General features: G+C 42.7%; 1 protein-coding gene across 2 annotated transcripts; it reads left to right on the top strand.

Annotated features, from left to right (window-relative positions):
• Nucleotides 1–1,053: 1,053 nt before the first annotated feature.
• Nucleotides 1,054–13,386, top strand: arhgef5 (Rho guanine nucleotide exchange factor (GEF) 5). 2 transcript variants are annotated; one of them, XM_032518642.1, is made up of 15 exons: nucleotides 1,054–1,617; nucleotides 4,940–6,007; nucleotides 6,714–6,759; nucleotides 7,076–7,125; nucleotides 7,920–8,269; nucleotides 9,523–9,683; nucleotides 9,872–10,024; nucleotides 10,114–10,243; nucleotides 10,340–10,414; nucleotides 10,531–10,620; nucleotides 10,995–11,137; nucleotides 11,291–11,434; nucleotides 11,535–11,605; nucleotides 12,437–12,541; nucleotides 12,675–13,386. In XM_032518642.1, the coding sequence occupies exons 2-15, from the start codon at nucleotides 5,341–5,343 to the stop codon at nucleotides 12,815–12,817; spliced, it is 2,328 nt and encodes a 775-aa protein (XP_032374533.1). In that variant the 5' UTR covers nucleotides 1,054–1,617; nucleotides 4,940–5,340; the 3' UTR covers nucleotides 12,818–13,386. The 2 variants fall into 2 exon arrangements, with proteins under 2 accessions (XP_032374533.1, XP_032374532.1); XM_032518641.1 differs by having other exon boundaries at nucleotides 2,137–6,007.
• Nucleotides 13,387–13,686: the final 300 nt, after the last annotated feature.

Below are 13,686 nucleotides of genomic sequence, written 5' to 3'. Positions count from 1 at the left end.
TTTTTAAAGATTTCAGATAGATTATCCCCATAGAGAAATTGGTTTTGCAACATAGTCAAAACTAGGCCATAATATCACTAAGCCCCCAAGAGACATATTCAACACATACCCATATCATAAGGTCACCAATAGACATAAAAAGCATTGGTAGACGTCCTTGTAGATTAAACAGACATATTCATCCATATTCATACACATGGGAGCTGGTTCCTCAGAAATCCGTCTTTGTGCAAAGTTTATAGTCAGGGCTGGTTCAGGTTTGCCATGGACTAGCCCTTAGTTACAGGGGCATAGCATAGAATTCTGGACCCTGTAGAAAGGCATTTTTTATGGGCCCCTCCCTTCATCCACAGCTATTCTAGCATCTTTTTGGGTCCTCCTCACATGAGGGCCATGGGTAGTCAGCCGCCCCCCCCCCCCAGTCTGACGCCCCTGCTTAGGTATGCTGCTATGAGCTAGACTACACAAGATCAGGGTCGATTCTATGATCAAACCTTTAGGGGGGCTCAGCCCCTATTGAGAATGTGACACAGACACTGCGTTGCAAAAGTGTGAATGAGAAAAGTGAGTAAATGTAAGTAATTGCATGAAGGCAAAGTGAAGTAAACCCTGAGTGCAACATAACAAAGGAACAAGAAAATGCTAAATTGATTGGGTCTTTTTTTGGTCATGTTAATGAGTTGTGGTGCTCCTAACCTTAATCTCCTCAGCACTGAATCAAGCAGTCATTGTTAAACAAATCACTCACAGATCACCCTTATCAATTCCCCTTTCCTTGGTTTTCTTCTGCGTGATTGCCAAATCTTTTTTTTTTTTTATCTTAGAAAGGACTTTGTAAGTCCCTCTCTTTACTACCTCCCAGGAGAATGTAGAGAAGGTTTATAGGCCTCAGTGAACTCTCCACCAAAGTGTGTGTGTTCTCAAGCCTCACTTTATGGCTCCCCTCCCCCCTCTCTTCCTTGCTTTATCTCACCTTACCTGGCTGTGGTGTGTGTGTGTGTGGTGTGTGTGTGTGTGTGTGGTATGTGTTGTGCAGACACACCCAGCTACTCCATATCAACCAATCGTTGCTCCAAGACAGAGACACCAAGGTGGTGTACTTCCTGTGTTTCGGAAGAGAACGAGGCAGGAGAGTAGAGAGTTATGTACTTTTTTTAGGGGGGGGGGGGCTCCGGTCCACACACAGGCGATTCCGTCGGCAGTAGAGGGGAGGGAAAAGCACTAAGTAGTAGTGGACAGACTCGACTGTTTTTTATTCATTTATTAGAGCTCTCCCTTTTCAGCAACAGCCACGGGGAAAACAAGACAGAGAGCAGAAGGGGAACGATAAGTATCTGTTGAGACTTGTTTGGGAATTTAAAGAAGGAGGGGAAAGAGGCAGCAAGAGGGAAAAGCAAGTATAGCTCAGGCGTAAACATTACATTTTCCACAACATTTTAAATATTGATAGAACAAGGCATTTGTGATTAATTCGAACAAAATGAGGTCATTCAATATCAACTACACAATGTGTATACAGGGACTGGATTCTTGTGTGTTTTGCAATCCTATGGTTTTGAGCTAAGCTGGCCCAGGGGGGGGGGGGAGGCACAGATCTCTTCAGGAAACAACATTCAGGTGAGTTTCTTTACTATTTTGTTCTCATGGATTTCAGATGAACACTTCTGTAATTTGTTTCTGGTTTGAACACAGAGTTAGATCCATCTTAGTTGTGGTTTACATGTTACATGCCAGGCCTATGTGTCACAAGCCTTCACTTTCCAAAAGACTTCTTTTGGTGTGCTGTGCTTTGCAAGTCTATGCTGCAAAGAGAACTGTAAGAGGTGTCACCTTTTATCTGGCATACTTTTCTACTGTAAAGTTATTATACAACCACTGACTGACTTACAATATCTTTGAGCTCCAAAGTACAATTGTTGCAGCTATCATGGTTTTTCAAAGGTAGCAGTAATGTTAGTAAAGCATATTTTCCAGAGTTTTCATACTCAACTCTGTGACATTAACTAAGTATGTAAAAGTTTGCAGACCTCCATATTGCTCAATTTACCTGCATTTCAGTATTTTTTCCCAAAAAAATGTCTTGACTCTTAAAGCTTGATGTCTAAATTGATGATGTGGACACTTGCTGTCTTTTAGGTTCTCCAAATTATGATACAATGGAGACACAAAGGACCAGCTGCACTCTCTTTGACACTTTATCTAACATAAACACATCTGACCGCAAGCTTCAGCTAGGTGGAAAAATCTCCCGGGATCCAAGTCCCAGGCTAGCAATGACTGCCCAGTCAGAGCGAGAGAGAGACAGCAACCAGAGGAAGACAGGAGGATGGACAAATCAACATACAAAGATATGGACCCACGGGATAGATACTTTGAAAGAGACCGAGCTCCTGCAACCCGGTCGAGGGAGGGAGAAAGAAAGTGGAGGGAAAGAGAAAGGAGGCAGGAAGATGACAGAAATAGAAACGGGAGGCTGCTGTCAAATCTAGAGAAGTTTACTGTGAGGGAGGTAGAGAGAGGGATGGAGAAAGGTGGCACATTTCCTAGAATGAGAAAAAACAGTGTAGATCGTGGCAAAGGAATGGCATCCACCATTGAGATGCAGGAAGAGAGAGGGGCAAGGAGACAGAGAGATAGGCAGAAACGAGTTGAGACAGACGACTGGGAGCAAGAAAGAGAGAGGGTACGACAGAGAGAGAGGCGCAGAGAGAGGGAAAGAGATGAGATCCGATGCAGGACAAAGGAAGAGGGAAAAAACACTGGAGGAAGGCCTGCAGAAGATGAGAAATCACGAATAAGGGACAGATATGAGGAGTCTGGTATTGGTCTTCAAGACAGGAGAAGAGAAGTGGGTGAGTCATGGGACAGAAGAGAGATGGATACAGATAGAAAAAGAGAAAAGCCAAAGTCTAATATGGGAGAAAGGGAGGTGCCTTCTCCACACAGGACAAGAGGCAGAGAGATCTACCCAGATAGGAAAGAGAGGGAAAAGGTTCAAAAGAGAGAGGGAAGGAGGGACACCAGGAGTGAAGGAGACAGTGACGAGAGAGAGCTGAAGAGGGAAAGAGTGAGGTACACAGAGAGTCAGGAGTTGACATATCAACAGAGCAGAAGTGAGGGGGACAGTACGGGCAAACCACTGAGGGAGAGAGCTCAAGATAGGCACGGACACAGGGAAGAGGACAGGCAGAAATACAGGGACAGAGACAGAGACAGGGACAGAGAAGTGGACCGATCCAGGAGGATAGGAAAGGAGAAAGATAGAGAAGGTACAGAGAGTTTGACAGGAGAGTAGCAAGGAACGGAGACAGATGGAAGGAAAGTGGGAGAAACTTGAAGGATGAAAAAAGGAGAGAGGAAGACCGATACAGAGATTATGAGCAGAGAAGAGGCATGGAAACAAGGGAAAGAGAAGCCGATCTTAGGTCGGGTGATAAGACAAGCAGAAGTAGCACCCAGAGCGAGACGGCTACTAGAATGCAGCCACAAGCCCCAAACAGTGAAGAGTGTAGCAGCAACAAGGACAATGAGATGAGATCTCGAAAAGCCAGAGGGAGTTATGAAGAGAGCCAGTTCGGGAGAGAGAGCACTGCTGAAATTGACAGAGACAAACAAGAACAGATAAATTCAGCTGTTGAAAGCAATCATAGGGAGCAAAAAAGAAGTGAGCGAGACAGAGGAGAGAAGACTGAGAAGCCAAGAAGGATGTGGTTAGAGCCACAGAGGGGCAAGAATAGTAAAGACGAATTTGTAAACAGAGAGATACACACAAGGGGGAAAGAGAGGAGGAGAGAAGAAGAGAGGAATAAAGAGTCACAGGCTGATTGGGAAAGAGAGCAGCGCCAAGTAAAAGAGGAACCAGATGATAAGTACTTGGACCAAAGCAGTTACAGAGGAAGGCATGAAGGGGGGACTCAGCAGAGGGGAGACATAGAGAGAGAGACAGAGGGTGTAAGTGTAGATGGAGAGGAGGTGGGTGAAGTCTGGAGAGAAGAAGATAAAAGAGTGAAGGAACATCTGTCTGACAGCGATGGTGTGATAGATGGAAGCTGGCAGAGGGATGCAGAGGGAGAGAATGTGACAGATAACACAGAGGAGAGTGACAGAGAGGAAGAGGGTGGGAGCGACTATTGGGCCCGCTCCGAGAGCGAAGGAGGAAGTGATGCAGGGTGGAGGCAGGAGAGAGACACAATGCTGTCAGGAGAGGACGGCTTTGTGACGGTGTCCAGCAGCGGAGACGAGGAGGATGAAAAAGAGGAAGATGAGGAAGAGCAGTTTGTGGACTGTCAGGAATTTTTGGAAGGTGGAGTTACATATGATGACCTCTCACCTGTTGCCGTAAAGGGGTGTGAGGGAGAGAAGGAGAAGGAAGAGGAATGTACAATGGGAAAGGAGGAGGCGGTTCATGAAAAGGGGGATGGAGGAGAGAGGGAGAAGCAGCCAAAATATATCTTCTGCGTGATTGGGCAAACGTTTGCCCTGTTCAATGACCAGTAGGATGTCACTGTCACAAGTTGATGACACTGGAGGAGTGGAAAGAGACAACCCAAATATAGAAAGTCATCATTGCAGTGATGAGGCCACACAGCAACCTCATCATGACCTGCATCCGACACTGCGTATAAATGATGAACCTCTGATCATCTACAGCCAGAACATAGAGAGCAAGAGTGAGTGTGACCTTCCAAGACCAGCCACAGGAAAAACAACTGAAGTGGATATGAGATACAGAGTGTCGTCAGAGCTTCATCAACAGACTGGAGAGGGAGTGAGGAGCAAAGTAGAGCACCAGTACGCAGAAATAGGGACAATAAAAAGAGACTTGCAGACTGAAAAACTTCTCATAGAGTGGAGAGAGAAAAATAAAGAAGAGGTGGAAGTAGAGAGGGAGCAATCTTCGCCAGTCCCGAGTAATCCTTATGCTGATGTTTGTCCTCAGGTGAAATTTGAACAAATTCAACCCATCTTGGCAGGGATTAACACCAGAGCAGTGAGTCCAGAGGAGGTGGAGGCCATTCAGACCCGACTGAGTGGGGCATGGAGCATGTCCGAGGAGCCTAAGCGGCATTCCCAAGCCCCCCACCTTAAATGGGCCAAAAATGTGGTGCAGGAGATCCTGGGACGCTCAGAGGAACATACTGTTGATGAACCTAATGCAGAGGTACGAGGGTATCAAAGGGTCGTCGACCAGTCCGAAACAGCGATCAAGAACGACAACCGGCAGAGGAGGCTACACAAGGGACTGGAGAGGTGCCTGTTGTTAAGTTGAGAACAGATGAACAGCACTTTGAGCCAGAGCTGGAGGAGGAAGAGCCATTGGAGGTGGAGGGATTGAGAGGTATGGGGCAGAGCCAAGCCGACATGCATGCTGACCAGTTCACAGCAATGCATGGTGACACGCCTACATACACTCATGCTGACACATTGTTAGACACAGAAGGGAAGGAGGATTACAGTATGGACAAAGAAACTGAGCCGTCTGGTCACACTCAGGTAGAAAAGTCAGCTATAGAGGGTAAAGGTAGTGAAGAAGTAGGGGATGAGGTTAAATTATCAGAAATAGAAAAAGAAGCAAGAATAAATGAGGAGGTAGAGATGTATTTATCTGTGAGCAACACACTGTACAAGCCTAACAGCTGCCCCAGTCTTAATTATGACAGGGAGTCTGACCTGCTCACTCCCTCCAGAGAGGGTGGGGGCATGGAGGTGGAAGACAGAATGGGTGAAAGTGAAGAAGAAAGGCAGAAAGAGGAGCCAGAAGAGAGGAGTATTGCAGAGAAGGTGGGAAAGAGAACAGAATTGGATAGTAGAGAGGGAGAGGCGGTGGCAAAAAGTAATGTAAAACTGGGGACTCTGACGAGCAGTTTCCAAGATTTGGGTCCGGACGCTCGATTACGACGAAGGGGAATCCGTAAAACCACTGAAAGAAGAAATGGAGAGCTTTTAGAAGTGGAAGAAGAGGAAAATGCTGGAAGGGATCGCAGAACCAGAATATTCTCTACAACAGGTAACAAAAGAAGATGGAGAGACAGACACTGACACTGATCTTTCTAGTTTCTCATCAATCAATAAAAAATAAATTTAAAAAACAAAAAAAAAAACATCTGATCAGCTTGACACATTTCAGGCTAGACTGCCCACAGAGGCAGCAGCCTTTGAATGAGGTCAACATTTGATTTTGCACATAGACAACTTTAGTCAGAGACAATCTTCTAGTCATAGCCTCTGGTTTGCTATCAGAGAGTTTTTTTGCATCATTTTCCTATTACATCCATCACAACTCCATAATCAAAGGCTACCATCTGCTAATAGACTATATCAGTTCACTGATCTGATCACATTACCTTAAACTGGAAACTGCGTCACAGTGTTGTGTGAGTACAGGTAGTGGGCGGGGACAAGTGGAGGTGGAGAGAGTAAGGAAAAAAAAAAACCGAAGCGTGTGCTAAAAGGCTCGAGTTGATTCTGCTTTGAGACTTAACTTGAGAAGCATGAGTTTTGGGAACACACTAATCTTCTCTGTAATGCTTTTTGTAGCATGGTTACTTACTAACTAACTAACTTACAATTTGTTTTTATTTTTATTACCTATTTATTTTTGACTTTTTGTTGTTGCATTTTTTTATTCATCCAAGCTGTCACTGTAGTTTATAGTCAATTAATCAGAATGCTGTTGTATAACGTTTCGACAAATGGATACTTTTTTATTCCAGATGATGAGGATGATCGAAGCAAAAGCTGGGGAGAAGTAGAACTGAGGTGAGTGACACAATCTATTTGATTGTGATACAAAACAACATATTAAAATACAGTTGTGGTCAAAATATGTTCAATTCTTTAATGTTTAATACATATGATTGAGTAATATTAAACATGTTGTGGTTTAGCACTTGGAGATGTTATATTTCTATGCATTCTTTGCATTTAACCTGTCATTACAGTCATATTTCCCTATTCTCAATGCAAATGATCCTCAATAAAAAGATGTTTTTGATAGTTTGGGTCAACTCATTTCCAAAAATTGTCAGGATTAATAGTAAATTGTTGTTCTTGTGACTCTTTCTCGGCACTGTAGGAATGTTTTGGACACAATCAACCGACGAAAAAGGAATTCAAGGTTTTTCAGTGAGTATCTTTGTTCTACCTTAATTTTTGGCTTAATTCAGGTTGTGCAGTGTAAAAGTGCTATTTACCGTAATCTCTACTAATCAAACACATGGACTTCATTGATGCCTATTTTCAAAATGTGTTGTTGCAGCATCTTATGCATAGGACATCTTCTACAATTTGACTGTTTTTTTTTTTTTACTATTGACAGTTTTGTTTCAGAGTAAATCTTAGGGTAGATTATTGGAAACCGTCTTGTAGGCAGCACAGTGACGTGTCTTCAGATCATATCTTTTCTGGCTGTGGTCGGGAAAATAATGATGCGGTTGAGCAATTCCATTCAGTATGTGTGATTCATTTCTGTGTAAAAACAGGCTCAATAACTGTGTGTCCCTTACTCATTGTGACATTGTGGCTCAGATTTGAAATGATACACACAAATAAAAGGAAACCTGAGTACAGTTAATTGTTGGAGCGCACAATTCTAAAATAGCAGCGGGTCTTGGATATTGTAAGAAATGGGGCAAGAGTATATGCGTATGTGCTTATTATATGTGTGGTTCTCTGCAAACCAGAGACAGGTTTCTGCAAGTATTCAAATGTCCTAACTTGAGGAGAAAACAGCTGCTGCTGCGACTTTACATTCCGACAAGTATGTATAAAAGGAATGTCAAATGCAAACAACTTCTCTTGGCTAACGCTGTTCCTGTCTCTATCTATCCTATCTTTTTCCTATGCTTCCTGTATTTTTAACTTTATTTCTCTGTTGTTCCTTCTCTTCTGCTGTCTTTCTTTGTCCCACTTTCTCTCAGATGCTGCCCAGCTCTACCAGCAGTACAGCGAGGCCGTCCAAAACTTTGAGATCCTGCGTCAGGCTCGTTCCGATTTTATCTCGTCTCCTGCTCCCTCACCCCCTCCTGCCCGCAGACCTCTTCCTCCCCTACCTCCTGTCCCACACCCCCATTCCTTGGCCAACACAGGTTCCATCACCAGTGTCAAAAGCTTGCCTCTCCCTGAGCCCCCCAAGAGTGAAGGGAGGCCTTCCTCCCCACGTCTGTCCGTCTGTCTCACACAGTTTGCCACACTGTGGAGGGAGCTGCCGGGGGTCAGGAACAGTGCGGAGCTGGAGGAGCTCACAGAGGACCAGAGGCGACTACAAGAGGTAGGTAACACATTGCTGCACAATTACTGCACATACAGTATGTAAGTAAAGAAGAAAGTTCTTCATACGTATGAAGGATGGAGGCAGGAACGTTGTGGCAGTAACTTTTCAGTGAAGAGCAAAAGTGCGCTTTGCGCAATCTAACCAGATCATGCATTTGTGTTTCTTTGGAAAAGTTACTGGCACAGCATCCCCCCCCTAGTGACATTCAGTAGAATCCCATGGGCAATTAAATACACAATTGTTATCTTTCACTTTCCCTACAGCTTTACTTTATTCATCCAGCTTCTATAAAGATTTAGATCTTGACTAGATTAAAAAATTTTATTTGAGCAGCTAAAATTGTTCCATTTATGTACACTAAACACTATTAAGCATTGTAAGAATCAGTGTAAAGGTTTCTGTTTCATTCTTTGCAAAGTTACTCCCACCACATTCTTGCCTCATTGAAATTCAGGAGAATCCTCTGGGTTATCTTTCATGTATCGGAGGATTTATTTTCATGTAAAAATGAATCCGTTATAGTTTTAGTGACTTACCTCATCGTGCTTATTTACAAATGACCGGACTGATGGGGGCGACATTTCAGCAGCTTCTCACGTGATTTTATTTCATGGCGACTTCTCTGAAACGGCATGACTTACATGAATCAGCTTTTCAGTTGTTACCTCACACCTCAAACTGCTAAAATTAGAGATGCCACTTCACCTCCTGGGCACTGCCAGGTGCTGTTGAGCAAGGCACTGTACCCCCCCCCCCCCACCCGCTCAGGGCGCTGGTTCAGCTGGCAGCCCACTCACTTTCACATCTCTCCATTAGTGCATGTATAGATCCTGAGCGTGTGTGTGTGTGTAGTTCAGGACTGTGTGTGGTTACTAACAAAGTGTGGACACAGAGTGGGAATTGTAATTTCCCCATTGGGGATTAATAAACAGATTAAAATTAAAATTATTTAGACTTGCCCCATCACAGAATAACCCTCCCATTGATCCCCTTTTTATTGGCAGAGGAGGGAAACTTGCCAGAACACGTGATTGCGTAACCGTGTTGTTTTTCTCCGGGAGTGTGGGTGTTTCCTCCTAAACTTTAAAACCAACGTGTGTGTCTGAGCTGAACACTTCTGCTCATTGTGAAATCTTCCTCCTCAGTTAGTCACATCCTTCTCAAAATCCCCGAGCCTGTAGAGTAACACTGTGCTTATTAGCTATAATTTACTCAATGTTTAAATGCTTTCTCTTGTATTTTTCTTTCAGGTGAGATTTGAAGTAGTGACCTCTGAGGCCTCCTACTGTCGGAGTTTGGACATTGTTGTTGAACATTTTGTCAAGTCCAAACAGCTGGGGGCGCTGTTGACTACTCAGGATAGGAACTGGCTGTTTTCGCGGCTTGCTGATGTTCGTGCCATCAGCCACAGGTCAGAAATGTTAAATATGATTTAGAGCAAGTACCCATCTGAGCTATGGCCACATTTCCATTTACATATATGAAACATTAAACATACATGAAAGGATTATTAAAACATATTTGAGTTGTGCAAGTACAGTTTCACAAATATGTGGGAGAAATAAGCTTGAAATTATTATGATTTTTGTTTTGTTTTAGTTTTTTATTGAAGCTGGAAGAGCAGATGGAATCAGACATCATACACTTTACCGTGTGTGATATCATCGCTCGGCACTGTCAGCCCTTCAGAATGGTTTATGTGCCCTACCTTACCAACCAGTCCTATCAGGATGCTACCTACCAGAGACTCATGTAAGCCATTCGGTAAAGCTTTTCTGTTCAGCTAATGTCTGTATTCTTTTTTCATCTGTCTATCATTACACTTCTCCTTTTTCTTTCAGGAATGAGAATTCGGGGTTCAGACGGATTGTGGAGAAATTAGAGAGGAGCCCTGTTTGTCAGAGGCTTCCTCTTCGTTCCTTCCTCGTCCTTCCCTTCCAGAGGATCACAAGACTTAAGCTGCTAGTCCAGGTGTGTGTCTGTGGGAATTTCTCAAACAGCAAAGATTTACGGTTCACAACATTTGTCTATCTCACTTTAACGCGCAAACACACTATTTCTGTCCAGAACATTGTGAAGAGAACAACCCCTGGTACTGCGGAGGCGACTCAGGCCATCAAATCTTTGAAACTTCTGGAGAAAGTACAGAAACATCCCTTTTTTGATTGTACATTAACATAGGATAGCAATATTTTATTATAGTATATTGGATATCTTGAACTGAAACTGCACTTTTGTTTTATTCACCTCTTCTTTAGCTGATTCAAGAGAGTAATGACAGCATCACTCAGATGAAAAGCATCGAGTCATTGGTCTCTCTCAGCGCTAAGGTGGACTTTGCGTGCAGGGTAAGTACTGACTCATAAGAATAATAACAATAAATTGAATGTCTATAACGCTTTTTAAGGACTCAGTCTTTTACTACTGTGGATGGGAGAAAATCAATGGGATTGTGAGGATATGATCATAACATTTTATTGATAAAGTAAATCTTATTGTCCAAATTACAAATTTTATGCAAACTGCATTTAAAATGAATATCTGATTAACAGATCAACATAATTAATCACATTAAACATCAATTGAATTATTTTACAAATTATTTTGCAGATGTGTGCCATATCGTGTTATATTAATATTGAAAAAAAGATATTGTTTTTATATCAAGGCGATCATTCCCAGCAATTGTGTGTGTGTGTGTGTGTGTGTGTGTGTGTGACAGACTCTGCCTCTGATCAGTCAGTCTCGGAGGCTGGTGCGGGAAGGGCCGATCACTGAACTGATAGATTTCTCTCTAAAGGAGACCGAGAGGAATATCTATTTGCACCTATTCAATGACTACTTGCTACTTTCACTACAAAAAGAGTAAGTCAACAAACATTACTCTTTACGAATGACCCATTACAAATGGCTACATCCTGTTTTCCTCATAACGGTAATCTTTTATCATCCATTCAATCTTATCACAGTTTTTCCTTCCGCCATGTCATTCCTCTTTTGTGCTTTCGCTGCTTCCAGAGGGGGAAGGTTCACAGTGATAGACCACTCTCCTGTGTCAGACCTGCGTGCCGAGAACTGTCGTGTCAAACTTCACTCCCTTCAGAAGAACCTGTTCCGGCTGCACATGACACAAAAAGCCCTACTGCTACGATCTGACACACAGTAAGAGACCGTGGCAGGGAATTTCGTTATATCAGTTGACATGTTACAAAGTGAAAAATATTGCAGAAGATAAACCCATGTTTGCTTTTTCTTCCTTCAGGAGTGATAAGCTACGTTGGATATCCGCTCTTTCCCGGCCGCATGCTGAAATAGATTTTTCTGCTGCACAAGGTGAAGTATGATACTTGGCGTATACTTTGCAAGTGTGTCTGATCCCTGCCTACTTCACTCATTACTCATATTAAACACTCAACGTGTTCAGAATAGTGAGCATCATTTTGCATCCTCAGCAAAGGGTGCGTTATCACATGAAATTTTATATTTAAGCAAACAAAATGAAAGAGAGTATTGTGGAATTCATATTGTACAGTAAATATAAGCATCCCTCTGGGGAATAAAGCATTCATGTCAGCCTCTTAGTTGTAATTACGGAATGTAGGTTATCTGAAAAAAATTTAATTTTGGAACCTTTACTAATCCCCCACATGGTAGGAAAGAAAAACGTAGCGCTTGTAGTATGTACACCTATCTTGTAATGGACATTATTTTAAACACCATATATATTATGGTGTTATGGATATCGTACGGTTTTAATATGACAAGTAAGATTGATTGATTAATTATAATTGGGTTGACTTCTACAAGTAGCTAGTGGTAAATACACCATTACTGAGGGCCACTGTGTTAGAGAGTCTCAATTATCACTGCTGATAGTGGAATAGACTGTACTTTGAACCCTTGCACACCCACACACGTATTTCCAATTAGAAGATTAGACTTCTAGTCAGGTGGAAGTTAGGTGGACCTATGCTGGGAATTACACAATGTCACCAAACCAAAAATAAATATAACAGGAGAGTGAAAATATCAGTGAAGCACAAATGTTGCAAGCCTAGACAGTCCTGTGAAGGCATTCACATATCTGAGCATTACATAGTTTGCATTATTGATCTTTTAATCTTAATGCCAGTAAGTCTAACTTCTCTCCTCTTGTCCATACAGATTTTACACAGATGCAGTGTATCCGAGCTTTTGTTGCCCAGCAACCTGATGAGCTGTCGTTGGAAAAAGCTGATATCATTCTTGTGCACCAACAAAGCAGTGACAGTAAGACCGGCACTCTGCCTTTTGTTTTATTCCCCTGTGGAAGGTGTGATAGACCTATAAAGTATATACAGTCCAGTATTTTTAGAAAATAATCATTGAAATACTACTGTGCTGGATTCTTTTTTCCTATCAGACTGGGTAGAGGGGACGAGACTGTCTGATCGGCATCGTGGATGGGTGCCCAAGTCACATTTGGAAACCATAACCAACTCCAGGGTCCGGCTACGCAACCTGTCAGATGCCCTTACACTGACAACGGCCACAGCTGCTGTTTGACCAGGACACTCAGTCTGAACAAAGTGACATCCTGGATGGACCGTAAAGGATAAGACTCTCACTGCTGTAAATTGGACTATGGACATTTGGTGTAAATGGGGATTTATATCATTGAATGGCTCACAATCGTGCAGCAACTGAAATGCTGCAACGTCTCAATGTAGCATTGGGTCTCACTTGTTTCATTTGGTGGACCAATATATTGCCATTAGCGCAATATGTGAACTGCTCATGGTCGGACAAAAAGGACATTGTGGCTCTATTAACTGTTAGCAACAGTACATTGTGTCATGTAATACATCAAAAGCCTTGGGTTTTTAAGAGAAAATGTTTTTAAAGGGAAATCACTTTTTCCAAAAAATGCTGTGTTTGGAAAATTTATTATATTTGTGTATATTGAACAGAATCTAACAGTAAAGTGGGTGGTGCATGTCTATCGAAAGGTTGGCCCCTGCATGCAGGAGAGCTATCAGAAATTATGCAAAATGTACAATACAACATAAAGATTTACAGATCTTACACAGTGAGGACATTTCAATAAAGTCAGATTTCAAAATCACTTTTGAACACATGCGTTTTTGGGAGTGAGTTGTGGCTTCTTTACTTTATCACGAAAGCTGTTTTGGTCATTTATAGTTAAAACTGTGACAACTGTACATCAGCAGCAATGTTGCACGTTGACTGCGAGCACTTACTGTGAGTTACTGGCATGTGTCTGCACGATCTGTTTACAGAAAAATGTGTTTTTTGTGTGTGTGCAATAGAACAGTACAGATACTGCACGTAGCCTTGCTGAGGCGTGACCATAGGCGTGACCCGACGGCCTGGCCCAGTTTTCAGGACTTGCTATTGGCTATTTGTGTCAGCAC

Source organism: Etheostoma spectabile, chromosome 6, assembly GCF_008692095.1.
Source record: "Etheostoma spectabile isolate EspeVRDwgs_2016 chromosome 6, UIUC_Espe_1.0, whole genome shotgun sequence".
In the NCBI taxonomy this organism is placed as follows: domain Eukaryota; kingdom Metazoa; phylum Chordata; class Actinopteri; order Perciformes; family Percidae; genus Etheostoma; species Etheostoma spectabile.
Note: the sequence above shows the minus strand (reverse complement) of the source record. Positions and strands in the feature narration are given on the sequence as shown.

What these genes read in the sequence shown, in the direction of transcription:
- arhgef5 (XM_032518642.1), top strand. Translation starts at nt 5,341, where the DNA reads ATGGGGCAGAGCCAAGCCGACATGCATGCTGACCAGTTCACAGCAATG. An exon ending in CTACTTTCACTACAAAAAGA is followed by an intron (nt 11,138 to 11,290) that starts GTAAGTCAACAA and finishes CGCTGCTTCCAG; the next exon opens with AGGGGGAAGGTTCACAGTGA. An exon ending in AGATTTTTCTGCTGCACAAG is followed by an intron (nt 11,606 to 12,436) that starts GTGAAGTATGAT and finishes TTGTCCATACAG; the next exon opens with ATTTTACACAGATGCAGTGT.